This window comes from Dromiciops gliroides, chromosome 4, assembly GCF_019393635.1.
Source record: "Dromiciops gliroides isolate mDroGli1 chromosome 4, mDroGli1.pri, whole genome shotgun sequence".
Lineage (NCBI taxonomy): Eukaryota > Metazoa > Chordata > Mammalia > Microbiotheria > Microbiotheriidae > Dromiciops > Dromiciops gliroides.
In genome coordinates this window covers 245651440-245667100 of record NC_057864.1, presented here as the reverse complement: position 1 = coordinate 245667100, position 15661 = coordinate 245651440, and the positions used below count along the sequence as shown (strand labels likewise).

Sequence of the window (15661 nt, the reverse complement as noted above, 5' to 3'; positions counted from 1 at the left end):
CTATTTTGCACTAAAAAATATTTTTCAGGGGGCAGCTAGGTGGAGCAGTGGATAAAGCACCTGACCTGGTTTCAGGAGGACCTGAGTTCAAATCCGACCTCAGACACTTGACACTTACTAGCTGTGTGACCCTGGGCAAGTCACTTAACCCTCATTGCCCTTCCCAAAAGAAAAAAAATTTTTTTCAAAAAATTATTTCAATATATTTGAATATTTTCAAATAATTTTTTTCCAAAAGTTTCAGTGAGTTATATGTAGTGAAGTTAAAATATCTTAGTAGTATTATTAAAAATAGTTTTGGCCTCACAGAGCTCATAAAAGGATCTTGGGGCCCCCCAGTACAGCACTTTGATATTAACTGATTAAGCAGTTACTATGTGCCAAACACTATGCTAAGCAGGGGCTACAAAAATAAAGAGCAAAGATGATTCTTGCCCTCAGAAAGCTTACATTCCAATGGGGGATACAACACACAAAGATGAATGGTAGTTAGAGAGGCCCACTTTGGTCCTGAAAATTACTGGGTTAGGAAATGGAATTATAGGAAAGTAGATTGACGTACCTCATTCAGAAACCCTGGCAGGGTTGATCTAGTCATGGCTCCTTGTTGGGTCAGTTACTTAGCCAATCACTCATTCACTTAGCCAAATATTTATTTAAACAGTCAGTCAGTCAGCAAGCGTTTCTAGGCCACAGTTGGAAGGCTGGACAGCCTCTTTGATGATGCCCAAAATAAGGAGTGTAGATTAGGATAATAAGGGTGTGTGTGTGTGTGTGTGTGTGTGTGTGTGTGTGTGTGTGTGTGTGTGAGAGAGAGAGAGAGAGAGAGAGAGAGAGAGAGAGAGAAAGAGAGGGAGAGGGAGAGGGAAAGAGGGAGGGAAGGAAGGAGGGAGGGGAGGGAGAGAGAGAAAGGGAGTGAAGGAGGAAAAAAAGGACAGAAAGACAGGGGCTAACTAGGTTTTTCTTGTGTCTTACAGCATCAAACCCTTCGCACAACCAGCCTACCCCATCCAGCCACCCTTGCCACCCACACTCACTAGTAAGTGGCTAGTACTATGGTCTGTCTCCACCTCTCTTGTGTGTCTAGACCTTGATTTGCCTCCTAACTCTACTTTCCTTCCTCTCTAATCTCTTCTCCATCTTGCCCCAGCAGAGGTCTTGAACCTCAACCCAGTCCTGGGGGGCGGGGGCTATGAGAACCAGCCGTTGGCTGATGTTCACCTTCAGCCACAGTCAGAGGGAGTGATGTCAAGCCAAGAGAAGGATAAAGTCTCAAGGGGGGAAGAGTCATATATTGAGAAATGCTGGAGATAAACTGCTTCATCATTTCCCCCATGTTTGGCCCCACACACATATACACATTCCTCTACACAGTTATATCCAGTTCTTGATATATACACAAACCACCTCCTTCATCCCATTCTCTCCCAACACACGTACACACACATACATTATATGTCTTACTATTACATGTATGTACAGTTCCACATCACAATTTTCCCCATCACGGGTGGGCATGAGTAATTAAATGGGAATTTGGGGGGAGTTTTGTGGATGCCACAGACAACTGGCAAAGGCCAGCAGATGACACAGAAAAAGTTTAGAAACTCAGAAATGCATAATATATATATATTACATTGTATAATATAACCTATGACCAAATACTTAACTGCAATTTTAGCATAAGGTACTGGAAACACCCCATAAAATAAAAAGAAAAAAAAAATCAGACTTCTTCTCTGGGAAAAAGGGAGGGCCAGAAAATTTTATGCAGATTTCCCCAGATCGTGGGAGTGCTGTGCCCTTAACCCCGGTGATGTGGAAGGGATAACTGTACTGAAAATGTCCCTATACTCACTGCCAGACAGGAGTCCTGAAGGGCATGCCTTCTGCCAGTAGAGCTCCCAATCTCATCATACCTCATTCTGTGCGATTCTCATCTGTTCCTTTCTGTAAATCCTCCCCCAAACATACACCCAATGTATTAGAGTCCTTCCTTTTAATATCTCCAGGATACCAATGTGCATTTGGGCTGCCCATCTGTGATCTCAATCCCAATTCATGATCAGCCCGCCCACTTTTCTGGCCCCTTAAAAGTGATATTTATTGGGGCAGCTAGGTGGCATAGTGGATAGAGCACCAGCCCTGGAGTCAGGAGGACCTGAGTTCAAATCCGGCCTCAGACACTTAACACTTACTATCTGTGTGACCCTGGGCAAGTCACCTAACCCCAATTGCCTCACTAAAACAAACAAACAAACAAAAAGTGATATTTATTAGGGGCAGCTAGATGGCGCAGTGGATAGAGAACTGGCCCTGGAGTCAGGAGGACCTGAGTTCAAATCTGACCTCAGACACTTAACACTTACTAGCTGTGTGACCCTGGGCAAGTCACCTAACCCCAATTGCCTGACTAAAAAGAAAATATATATATATATTTTATGCCACTTCTCTTGGGAGTCGTCATTGTTAACACGTATGCCCATCATGCATCTTTTCTTTGTCCTTTGGATCACTAGTGATTGTTAGTCTTCTGGGATTGTGGTGTTCAATGATTAACAGCTTTATAGGATCCCTGGGAGAATACTGATATTTGAGATGGGCTTTTGCTGTAGTGACTAGTTTGGGTTCATTCAAACAGGGCAGCCCCGTTTCCCAGGTTAGATCTAGCTGGATGTTCAGTTCTTGTTCACCTGTGGTCCTAACTCACTGTCTGTCTGTTTCTGCCCAAAACATACATACATACATATACATATGTGTATGCTTGCATACATATACATACACCTATGTGTATATCTACATACATATATTAGGGCCAGCATCTTGAGTCTGAGTCGAGGTTTTGCCACTGAACTGAGTACAAGCATCACTTGCTGAATGTAAGGCCTTGGGTGAATCACTTTCCCTCCTTGGACCCTCAGTTTTCCCCTCTCAAATAAGGGTGGTCTGGATGACCACTGAGGTCCCTCTCGGCTCTAAAAGTCCTATATCTCTCTAATGAGATGATGATCCTTCCATGAGTCCTTTCTTGCTCTAAACACAGTCACACATGATCAAACTGACACACACCATCACATGGACACTTGGGTTCATGGATAATCTCTATTATTCTCAGTGCATGTCTTTTTCTCTTTCTTTTTTCTTTCTAACTCTGTCTCTCTCAAATACAAAAGTGGCCCAGTACTGGAATCTGTCTCTGCCTCCCTGCTTGTCGCACTGGATTCAGCTCCTAACTCAAGTCCCTCTCCTCTCCAATCTTTGCTCTACCTTAGCACAAGAGAGAGCTTGAGCCTCCACCCAGTCCTGGCAGCAGAGACTGAGACTCGGCCATTGGCCACCAGCACAGACCCAGGGTTGCTGGCTTAGGTCTAGACCCCTGCCTGGTTCACAATGGAAGTCTCTTCTCCAGGTTATGAGCCCTTGGCCCCACTCCCACCAGCCGCCTCCGCCGTGCCCGTGTGGCAGGACCGCACCATCGCCTCCGCTCGACTTCGGCTCCTAGAGTATTCAGCTTTTATGGAAGTGCAGCGAGATCCAGACACGGTAATGGACTGGAGAGAACCTAACATGATCCTAAAGAATGAGGACCTATTGGGTCATGGCGGGGGTAGGGGGGGAATGGGGAGGGAAAAGGGAGGGTAGGACAGAGACAGAGACCTGGTGACGGAGAACAGGGCCCAGCTATGGGGGACAAAGACCCAAGATCATGGCAACAGAGAACACATTCATTGGGGATAAGAGACCCTGGCATAGTCATGGAGAATAGAAGACACATTAAAATCACAGGGTGCAAAGAGTATGGCATTGTCATGGGAAGAAGAAAAGCCCAGTAGTCATGGGTTTGGGGAGGTAGCATATCTATGGGTCCAGAGAACCCCAACTTATGTAGAGGATGCCTATTTAAGTCTTAGGAGCATGACCCACCTTCCACTCTTACAGACTCGGACCCTTTTGGTCTGTCTCCTTTCACCCTTTGCCATGTGATATCATCCCTCCCTGCCCCCCCCCATCACGTTAGACCCTATCTCCCTCTCCCTTCCTAGGGCCCTTCCCAAAGGCCTCTAACATGACCCTGTACTGGACCCCTCCCCTACAGTACAGCAAGCATTTGTTCGTGCATATTGGCCAGACCAACCCTGCCTTCTCGGACCCTCCCCTGGAAGCGGTGGACGTTCGCCAGATCTATGACAAGTTCCCTGAGAAGAAGGGTGGGCTGAAGGACCTCTATGAGAAGGGGCCACCTAATGCCTTCTTCCTTGTCAAGTTCTGGGTAAGGATTCGCCTCGCCTTAAATGTCTCTTCCCACAGGCTCCTCTTCAGAAGCAGCCTGGCTTCAGGCTTTTTCCTGATCTGAGACTTATATCATTCCCATCTCAAACTTCAAAGTCCTTCGACTTCTGATCACCGATAACTGAAACCACCCCCATCCCAGAGCCAGGGGACAGGGGAGGGGTGTGGAAGGTCTTGAGGAATAGTAGGAGGCACTCAGGGAATTGTGTATTAGATTTAGAGTTGGAAGGAAACTTAGAAGTCCTCAAATCCAAACCTATCATTTCACAGTGGAGGAAACTAAGACCCAGAGAGGTCATGTCTACGGTCTCACGGCTAGTAAGTGTCAGAGGCAGGATTTGAACCTGGGTCTTCCTGACTCCAAGTCTAGTGCTCTCTACACTATGCTGAGCTGCCTCTCAAATGTCTGGGTATCCTTGGGACATTTCCCTCTTCATTTCTTCCAAATGCTCCCCCCTGCTTTGGGGGGAATTACGCTTCCTTTCCAAAGCCTCTAGGGAAGGCTCTGAGGTATCTGAAACTTCTCTTCCTCTTCCATTCCTGTGCCTCCCCTCCACCTCACCCCAATCTTTAGGCCGACCTGAACAGTACCATCCAGGATGGCCCCGGGGCTTTCTACGGGGTCAGTTCCCAGTACAGCTCAGCTGACAGCATGACCATCAGCGTCTCCACCAAGGTCTGCTCCTTCGGCAAGCAGGTGGTGGAGAAAGTGGAGGTGAGCCAAGAGCAAGGAGGAGAAGGGAAGGGGGTGGGGAGGGAAGGAGAGAGGGAAGGAGAGCAACCAGTGAGCCCCGTGTGTTCTCTGACCCCAGACGGAGTATGCACGGCTGGAGAATGGCCGCTTTGTGTACCGCATCCATCGCTCCCCCATGTGTGAATATATGATCAACTTCATCCACAAACTGAAACACCTACCTGAGAAGTATATGATGAACAGCGTCCTGGAGAACTTCACCATCCTGCAGGTGGGGGCCAGGGAAGGGATATTAGAAGTGACCATATCCGGGGGCGGCTAGGTGGCACCGGCCCTGGAGTCAGGAGTACCTGAGTTCAAATCCGGCCTCAGACACTTAACACTTACTAGCTGTGTGACCTTGGGCAAGTCACTTAACCCCAATTGCCTCACTAAAAAAAAAAAAAAAGAAGTGACCATATCCCATCCTCTGTTTCCCCTGTGTTCCATCTGGGTAGCTGCTGTTGGGCACAGTAGACACAGTGCTGGGCCTGGAGCTAGGAAGACCTGAGTTCAAATCCAGCCTCAGACACTTACTAGCTGTATGACCCATGACAAGTCACTTAACCTCTATCTGCCTCAGTTTCTTCATCTATAAAATGGGGATAATAATATCACCTATCTCCCAGGGTTATTGTGAGGATCAAATGGTTTGTAAAGTGTTTGACACACAGTAGACATTTAACAAATGCTTGGTTCCTTCTTTCCTTCCCATTTCACAGAGGAGAAAGCAAAGGCCCAGGAAAATGAAGTGACTTGCCCAAGGTCACCCAGAAAATCAGTGGCAGAGCTAGAAAAAAAAAAAACCCAAGTCCTGAGGACATGGTGCTCCTTCCTCGTTGTATGTCACATCTCTCCCTGACCTCTTCTTCTTCCATCTTGCATTCCAGGTAGTGACGAGTCGAGACTCCCAGGAGACACTGCTGGTCATTGCCTTTGTCTTCGAAGTATCCACCAGCGAGCATGGGGCCCAACATCATGTCTATAAGCTGATCAAGGACTAGGGTCTCCTTTCCTGATTCAACTACCACCTGCCGACCTAGGGCCAGGGCCCAGGACATGTCTCCCCTCCTCATCCCTACCTCCTGACCTGGGGGCCTTGGTCTAGGACATGCCCCTTAACCTTCTACCCGCCTGCTGACCCAGGTCCCAGGCCCAGGACAAGTCCCACCCCTATATACACTCCACTCTCCTGTGGTCTATGCTTTAATTGTTGAAGAAGACAGACTAGCCTTGGGCAGTGGGGCAGCCAGCCCTCTCTCACACCGAAACTGTCGTTTTCCTTTCCCACCCTCCCCTCTCCACCATTATCCAGTTCAAGTGAGGCTGTGACTGACCTGGATCTGGGGCAATGGGGGCCTCTCTAGACTGGAAAGAGGATCAAAAAGACCAACCTTAAGTTCTCTGAGAAGCAGGCTCTAGTCCAGGGGAGTGGGCTGGGACAGGTTCAGGTAAGGTAGAAGAAGGATTAGAGCGGACCAGCTAGGGTCACAGAAAGTGAGACGCCCCCCCCACCTCCCAAGGGGTTTTCTGAGGAGTATGATGGGAAGACCATAGCCCTAGAGGCAGTCAGCTGATGCAGGGAAGGGAAGGACTTGGGACGTAGACAGCTGAAGACTACAGAGTGAAACTGGGAAAGAGAAGAGTGGGTGAGGAGAGACAGAAAGTGGAAGAGGAGATAGCCAGAGAATGGAATAATGAATGATGAAGCAGAGTTAGGAGTGGGGAATGGGAATCCCACCAGGGACTGATCAGAGGAGGGACAGGCAGCATTCCCAGGGCCAGTCCTAGCTGAAGCTAGTAAAGGGTGGAGATGGGCTCCGTATGTAGAGGTTTCCAACATGGAGCATGGAGTTGCTCCATTGTCTGATGCCCCAAGGGTTCTAGGAGACGGGCAAGGGTCAGGTAGTAGGGTTTGCTGCTGGTTTGACATGGGATCCCTGTGGAGCCACACCAAAGAACCAGGACCAACTCATTTATTGAGGCAGGTTTGTAGGCCTAGGGAAGTTGGAAGTGGCAATAACCAATCACAGTTATTGAACACTGGGTGAGTGAGCTCAGAGTTCACCACCAGCGGACAAGGGGTCCTTGAGACCGGAGCCTAGACTTCTATAATTTGGGTCATGGAAGAGGGGCGGACCGGTGGCCATCCCAAATGTTTGAAGTGAAACCATCGATTGTTAGCTGTGCCACCTTCAAGAAGGACCTAGAGGCCTTAATGCTGAGTGTCGTTCTCCTTCCTTAAGGAGACCATGGGAGGACTAGCCATGGCCCCACCGTTCACCAGCACAACTACCCCCAGATGCCACCCCCCAGACATATGCAGCCTTCTGCCCCCACAAAATACCTCACAGAAACACACCACACATAATGAATGGCATATCACACACATCCTGCAGTAGCCTTTCTAATGGTGCCCCCAGACCTGTCCTATGGAGTACCCCCCCAGACCAGCAACCTATCTCTATACTTGCCACCATCTGCCTACACTATAGCCGGTTGGTGTCACCACCACACCTCTCACTCTCCCAGGAATTAGACCTCATTTTACCCAATTCCCTTCCTGGTGTTGGCAGAGGGAACCAACTCCCAATACTACTTAACTCCCTTTTCCCACCAAACTTGAAGATTTCATTTAGTAGCCCTTAATTAAGTGCCTGCTCCAGAGAACAAAACAAGGCCATCTTGCTCTCACAGAGATTTCAGTCTGGACTTCCCTTTGGGGCGGCCCTGCTCTTAGGGCTAAGGTTGTTGAGAGTGGGGAGAGGAATAGACTAAGGGCCTATGGCTTAGAACCTAGGGCTGGAGAGACTTCCAGAGAATCAGACTTAGCTGGAGAGAACTGAAGAGCCCTGTCTCTTTAGGGGTCAGCTCATAACCCCACCTCCTAAAATTCTAGTTTGGCTGAGATCTCTAAAAGAAAAAATAGATGGAGATGTGGGTTGATCCCATTTTCTCCCCTAGGGCTTTTGGTGGGGACCAGTCCTCAGGCCCACCACTAGGAATGAAGGTTAACCCTCCCTCTCTCCTGGTGTGCCCATAACCCCAAAGAGCCACCCCCCACTGGCCTTCCCTCTGACATCAGCATGGAAGAGGTAACAAAAGCCTTTGATTATTTATGAGTTTCATATGAAGTACTGTTCCCCTTCTCTCCCACCACATGTCACCCCCTCCCAAGGTGTGTCCCTCCCCCCTGAGCTTCCCCTTGGCCCTTCATGGATTACAAATTGCTCAGGCCACCCCACACCCTTCCCACCCTCTCCCCACACCCTGTTTTGTAATGTATATTATATATATATTATATATATATATTTTTGTGTATTTTTTTAATCCAGCTGTGATGGGTTGTATCATATCCGAGGCGTGTGGCAGGGCAAAGTGGCCTTCAAGAGGCCAAGCTCCTGCGTGGAAAAAAATTAAAGTTATTTGCTTGTGGGTCAGCTTCGTGGCCTGTCATCTGCCCTCCACTCTACCCCAATGATACCCCAATTGTGGGATTTTCTATATGCTCACCAATTCGTCAATGTCCCTCCTAAAATGTGGTCCCTAGGAGATGAGGGAGGTCAGGCTATGTATAGAGAGAGGGGGTAGACTCTGGGGGAGATGAACCCCTATTAGATAATGCAAAGGCAGCATTATTCAGTAAAAGAGCACAGGTTCGGGGCAGCTAGGTGGCGCAGTGGATAAGGCACCAGCCTTGGATTCAGGAGGACCTGAGTTCAAGCCCAGCCTCAGACACTTACTAGCTGTGTGACCCTGGGCAAGTCACTTAACCCCCATTGCCCTGAAAAAAGAAAAGAAAACCAAAAAAGAGCACAGGTTCTAGAATCAGGACCTGGCTTCAAATTCTACCTTGTGATGCCTTTGTGACCTTGGGCCAATCTCTTTTTTTTTTTTTTTTATAAATAAAAATGTTGGGGCAGCTAAGTGGCGCATTGGGTAGAGCACCAGCCCTGGATTCAGGAGGACCTGAGTTCAAATCCGGCCTCAGACACTTAACACTTACTAGCTGTGTGACTCTGGGCAAATCACTTAACCCCAATTGCTTCACAAAAATAAATAAATAAATAAATAAAAATGTTTATTAAAAAAAAAAAAATAATACTGTAGGTGAAAAGAGACACTGTAACATATTAAAGCTAAGCTGAGGAGGTTGTTGTAGGATAGATAGGACTACTGGGTGAATGAGCAGGGCTCAGAAATAATTCATCTAAGATCAATTATTTCAAGGTGGATAGAGGAATATAAGTAACATAATGTTATAGGATCAGAGATATAGAGCTGAAAGTGATGTTAAATATTACCTAGTCTATTTCCCTCCTATGGGCCAATCAACCTGGGGCTGAACTTCACCTGCTAAATGAGGATGCTGGACTAGTTGACCTCTTGGGTCCCTCCCAAGCTCTGGATATATGATACTGTGTTGCTTGGCATTCTTGGAGATAGTAAAATTAAGTGTGTGGATAAGGTAAGACCTGAGGATGTCCCTGTGTTAGACTTCCAAAAAGCTTTTAACAAGGTGCTACACCAGAAGGCTACTTCTTTTTTTTTTTTTTTTTTGGTGAGGCTATTGGGGTTAAGTGACTTGCCCAGGGTCACACAGCTAGTAAGTGTCAAGTGTCTGAGGCTGGATTTGAACTCAGGTCCTCCTGACTCCAGGGCCGGTGCTATATCTGCTGTACCACCTAGCTGCTCCAAGAAGGCTACTTCTTAGTCAGATGATGTTACCCCAAAGAAGTTCATCCAAAGGCTTAAACAACAAAGATGTTCCTTTGGCCAAGCTAAAGTCAACCCCAGTCAGCTCCAAATTGGAGTAGCCAATTAGAGCCTATAGTGACCAAAGTTGGGGAGGAACTATGAGGTGAAGAGGTGAGATGGGAGCCTAAGGCATGTGAGAATCACCTCGGTGTCCTGGGGAGAGAAAAGGAGACATGAGACTAGCCCCAGGAGGCCTGGTGGAAAGAGTTAACCTTGGAATTCACAGAAGCCAAGGTCAAATCCCAGCTCTGAGTTGCTGCAGAGATGAAGTAAATAGAGAAGCAGGTTTCCATCCTAGCTCTGTTAGCCACATGGCCTTGGGCCTCAGTTTCATCATCCATAAAAGGAGGGGGCTGTTTCAGATACACTGAAAGGCATCCCCTCCTCACCCCTACCTCTAAAAAATCTTTTGTTTTCTTCAAGATTCAACTGAAATAGGGCAGCAAGGTGGTGCAGTGGATAAAGCACTGACCTTGAATTCAGGAGGATATGAGTTCAAATCTGGCCTCAGACACGTGACACTTTACTAGCTGTATGACCTTGGGCAAGTCACTTAACCCTCATTGCCCTGACCAAAAAAAAAAAGAAAAGATTCAGCTGAAATGCCACCTCTTACATGAACCTTCCGAAGTTGTTAAATTAATTCCAAATTAATTATATGCATTATGTATATATCTATCTAATCTACATGTTTTCTTCCTTCCTCCTCCTCCTCTTCCTAGAATGTAAGCTCCTTGAGGGTAGAGACAGTTTCATTTTTGTCTTTACATATCCCTAGCACTTATCACAGTGCCTGACACCTAGTTGGCTTATTAAAAAAATGCTCGTCGATTGACCATATGAAATCTAAGGTCCCTTCCAGTTCCAGGTCTTTGGAATTTAGATCTTGTGGTTACAAGAGGCAGCTTTGCATAGTGTTTAGAGAGTCAGCCTCTGAGTCAGGAAAACCTCTGTCACATTCTGGCTGTGTGACCCTGAGGAAGTCACTTAACTTCTCACATGCCTCAGATGGCTCTCTAAGGTTATAAACTGCTGAGCATTGATGTCTACATTGATGGAAGGAGTTTCCTAAAGCAATAAAATCACAAATCTGGGGGGAAAAAAGGTTTCAATATACTGCCCCACCCACTATCTTATTGAATCTCATAGTCCTCATGTGCGATACTTAGAAATTATTATTATCCCAATTTTTATGGATGGGGAAACTGAGGCTCAGAGAATGAAAATGACTTACCCCAGATCACACAGTAAACTTGAACCGAGGTTTCATTCTTTCCATTCCATCACCCTGGAAAGTGTTAGAGGAGTGGAAGACAAAAGCTTCCTTTTTTTTTTTTTTTTGGTGGGGCAATGAGGGTTAAGTGACTTGCTCAGGGTCACACAGCTAGTAAGTGTTAAGTGTCTGAGGCTGGATTTGAACTCAGGTCCTCCTGAATCCAGGGCTGGTGCTTTATCCACTGCGTCACCTAGCTGCCCCTCAAAAGCTTCTTAAAAAGAGGTTGCCCAGCATTTTTCTCTGGGTTGAGGATAACTGTGGTTATCCCCACACGAGTGAAATTCTTGGGGGAAAAGAGTGGGGAATAGGAGTCAAAAGCACTGGCTTCTATTCCTGGCTCTGCTACTTATTAATCCTGTGACTTTGGACCAGACATTTGCCCTTCCTGAGCTTCTGTTTCCCCATCTTTGAAATGAGGCACTTGAATTAGATGATCCCTAAACCCCTATGTTAGTCTCTAATATTCTAGAAATAATAGGAATCTTTTGGGCCCATGGTCTACAATGAATATGGCTCAGAACAGCTATGGGATTGTCAACACTAGGGACTTCCACTGTGTTTTTCATGGGCTGCTTACTTTTTTTCCCCTCTGAAGCCAATTACACTAAAGAAAGCAGTATGTCTTTCTGTTTCTCTCTCTCCCTTCACCTTTCTGCCTCAGTACCTGTCTCCTCTTCCCTCCTTCCTTACCCTCCCTTTCCCTTCTCTTTCCTCTCTGTGTCCCCATACCTCTCAAGTCTAATTTCCAGATCTATAGTCAAAAATTGCTCAAATTGATGTTGTTTTGAGGGTGAAGTGACTTGCCCAGAGTCACACAACTAGTAAGTGTCTAAGGTCAGAGTTGAACTAAGTTCCTTCTGACTCTAGGGCCAATGTTCTATCCACTGTACCACCTAGCTGCCCCTCAAATTGATTTCTTTTTCTTTTTTGGTGTGAGGCAATTGGGGTTAAGTGACTTGCCCAGGGTCACACAACTAGTAAGTGTTAAGTGTCTGAGGCCAGTTTTGAATTCAGGTCCTCCTGAATCCAGGGTTGGTGCTCTATCAACTGCGCCACCTAGCTGCCCCTCAAATTGATTTCTAATATAATCAACCACTGCCCTCACACACAACTTTCTTCCCTCTCCAACTTGCCACTTTTCTTTCCTGACTGGTCCTCCTCTTCCTTCTTTCCCTATCATCTTTCTAAGGATTTTCCCCTCTCCACCTCAAAGATGAAGACTTTTCAAGTCGTAACTATTCATTAGAAAAGATCATTTTAGCCAAGTATCTTCAAAAACAATCCAGCACACATTCAATAACCATTATGTGTAGGCTGGGCACTGAGCCCTGAGCCCAGGTACTAGGGAAATAAAACTAAGAAGTGAATCAGTTGGGGCAGCTAGGTGGTGCAGTGGATAGAGCACCGGCCCTGGAGTCAGGAGGACCTGAGTTCAAATCCGGCCTCAGACACTTAACACTTACTAGCTGTGTGACCCTGGGCAAGTCACTTAACCCCAATTGCCTCACTAAAAAAATTAATAAAAAAAATAACATATAGGAAAACAACATTGAAAGACTTCAGAACTCAGATCAATGAAGTGAATAATTTTGACTTTTGTGAGCTCAAGAGCACGGACTATTTGTTTTTTGCTTTTCTTTGTATCCCTAGCACTTAGCACAGTGCCTGGCACAAGAAGGTGCTGAATATATATTTATTGATTAACCTGACTGACTCTCAGAGAATTGATGTGAAATGTCGGCATGCCCTTAGCCTCCCAGGGGAAAAGTGATGCAGAATGGGGCTTTTATTTTCAGAGTTGGTCAACCTGTTCATTTGTTTTGGATACCTACTTAGTTGTTAAGGAAGGGTTCTAATGCAGGGCAGGGGAAGTCACTGGAAGGTGACAGTGATAAAGAAAGAAAAATGCGTCAAAAGAACCTTTTCAAGGGGCAGCTAGGTGGCGCAGTGGATAGAGCACCAGCCATGGAGTCAGGAGGACCTGAGTTCAAATCCGGCCTCAGACACTTAACACTTACTAGCTGTGTGACCCTGGGCAAGTCACTTAACCCCAACTGCCTCACCAAAAAAAATAAAAACAAAAACAAAAGAACCTTTTCAGATATTTTTAGAAATTATTTTGTTTGATCCTACTCTTTTATCATTCCATTTCCCCTGTGCCTTATTCCTTCTATAAGGGGCTAAAATTCTAGCTAGTCTGTCTAAAATATCTAATGAGTGGTCACCAATAAATTATAAGCTTTAGCAAGAGTATTTAAGTGTTTAAGTATTTATTAAAGAGCATTAGGATGGGGCCAGTTAGGTGGTGCAGTGGATAAAGCACCAGCCCTGGATTCAGGAGGACATGAGTTCAAATCTGCAGACACTTGACAGTTACTAGCTGTGTGATCCTGGGCAAGTCACTTAACCCTCATTGCCCCTCAAAATCAAAACAAAACAAACAAACAAACAAAAGCATTAGGATCAGAGAGAAAGGTAAAAATCTAACTATTTCTAAGAGCCCCCATCATCCAACCCGCCATGGCAAGGTCAAGAACAAAAAGAGGAAGAAGCCCTCCGCCAGTGTCCACTTCCTGCTTCGTGTCCTCCTCCCAGAAATGGGAAGTTCCTCAAGTTGATTGGCTGGTAGCTTTGATAGACAGTACTCATGAGCAAACATCACTTCCTGACACCAAGGAACTGACCACATGGCTTGCCCTCAGATACCTTCTCCTCATGGCAGAGCTTTCCTACAGTAGCTCTCCAGCAGGTGGCGTCATTCTAATCATTACACTTCTAAACTTTAACCTGTTCTTCATCTTCCCATCTGCATAGCAGTTTGGTACTGTGTTCAAGTCTCATCTCTAACAAATACTTGTTTTATTATCCAGAGCAAGTCACTTAATCTCTCAGTGCCCTAGGTAATTTTGGAACACTGACAGTTGCTGAGATAACATAACCTACATTGATAGAGGGAATTTCCTCACCAAGGGAATATATATGTGTATGTATATGTATATACATATATACATATGTATTGTATATGTATATAGAGAGAGAGAGGGAGAAAGAGAGAGATCAAGGTATATGATTGTGATGGAATATTATCATGTTATAAGAAATAAGGGAGGAGTGGTTTCAGAAAAACCTGGGAAGACTTATATGAACTGATACAAGGTGAAGTAAGCAGAACCAGAATATTGTACACAGTAAAAGCAATTTTGTAACAATGATCAACTGTGAAAGACAGCTACTCTGATCAATACAGTGATCCACAACAATTCCAAAGGACTCATGATGAAAAATGCCATCTACCTCCAGAGAAATAACTGATTAACTGAGTGCAGATTGAAACATATTTTAAAATTTTATTTCTATAGCTTTTTTTTTTGCAATATGGTTAATATGGAACTGTTTTGCATATCATAGTGCTTGCCTTCTCAGTGGATTGGGGAGGGGCTTAAGGGGGGAAAGAATTTGGAACTCAAAAAAATTAATATAAAAAATAAGAAAAAAGTTAAATAAGTGGCCCAATTAATATCTCCATTATGACCTCCAATTCCTCCTCCACTCAATACTTTCCTAGGTCATCACCCTGTTCTGGCTACACCATCTTCCTTTCCCCCTCTCTACCACATGAGTTAGGGGCAGTTAGGTGGCACAGTGGATACAGTTGGGAAGACTTGAGTTCAAATCTCGCCTCAGACACTTACTAGCTGTGTGATCCTGGGCACGTCATTTAACCCCAATTGATTTAAACATCCAGCACTATCTCCAGTCCTCCTGATACACATCTTGCCACCGGATCCAGATGGCTTTGGAGGAGAAAGTGAGGTTGGTGACTTTGCATAGTCCTCCTTCACTCAAATCCAATTCACTGCAAGTCATGGCATCACCTCCCTGATGTCAAGAACAAAGGACAAACCACACCACCATGTGATGAACCAGTTCAGCACTACACTATCCTCTTTTCCTGAATCTCTTATTCCCTTGTCCTAGCAACAATCACACCTTGACAAACCCTAACCATCTCTTATTCCAGTCACAATAATGGTGCTGAAATACAAAATATGAGGGAGGGTTGTTTTGGGGGGATTTTTTTGTGAGGCAATTGGGGTTAAGTGACTTGCCCAGGGTCACACAGCTAGTAAGTGTTAAGTGTCTGAGGCCGAATTTGAACTCAGGTCCTCCCGAATCCAGGGCTGGTGCTTTATCCACTGCGTCAACTGGCTGCCCCTACCAGGGACTTCTTAATTGCCAAATCTAATGATCTCTTCTCAATCCCCATCATCCTGAAATTGTTGGCCACATCCTCTTCCTGTATAATCTCTCCTCTCTGGGTTTTCTTGACACGCCTTTTGCTTCTCCCAGCTGTCTGATTGCTCCTTTTCAATCTTTTCTCCTAGATCTTCATCCATCTCATTCCCACTAACTGGAGATATCTTCCAAAGCCATGCCCTAGGTCCTCTTCTCTTTTCTTTCTCTATGCTCTCACATGGTGAGAGCTCATCAGCTCCATGGATTCAAATATTATCTCTATCCTAGGCTCCAGTCTCATATTAGCTTCCTATTTGGTATTGTGGAAATTTATTTTGATTTGGGGACCCTACCTTTAGGCTGAGATT

The 15661-nt window shown here is 45.7% G+C and overlaps 1 protein-coding gene across 1 annotated transcript in view; it reads left to right on the top strand.

Annotated features, from left to right (window-relative positions):
• Window positions 1–8447, top strand: part of TEAD3 (TEA domain transcription factor 3) — a 34653-nt gene extending 26206 nt beyond the window's left edge. The window contains exons 10-15 of the mRNA XM_044003387.1: window positions 978–1039; window positions 3410–3543; window positions 4097–4270; window positions 4865–5005; window positions 5103–5255; window positions 5914–8447. Coding sequence (XP_043859322.1) covers window positions 978–1039; window positions 3410–3543; window positions 4097–4270; window positions 4865–5005; window positions 5103–5255; window positions 5914–6027 — 778 coding nt within the window. The 3' untranslated portion in view covers window positions 6028–8447. The remainder of the gene's footprint in view (window positions 1–977; window positions 1040–3409; window positions 3544–4096; window positions 4271–4864; window positions 5006–5102; window positions 5256–5913) is intronic.
• Window positions 8448–15661: the final 7214 nt, after the last annotated feature.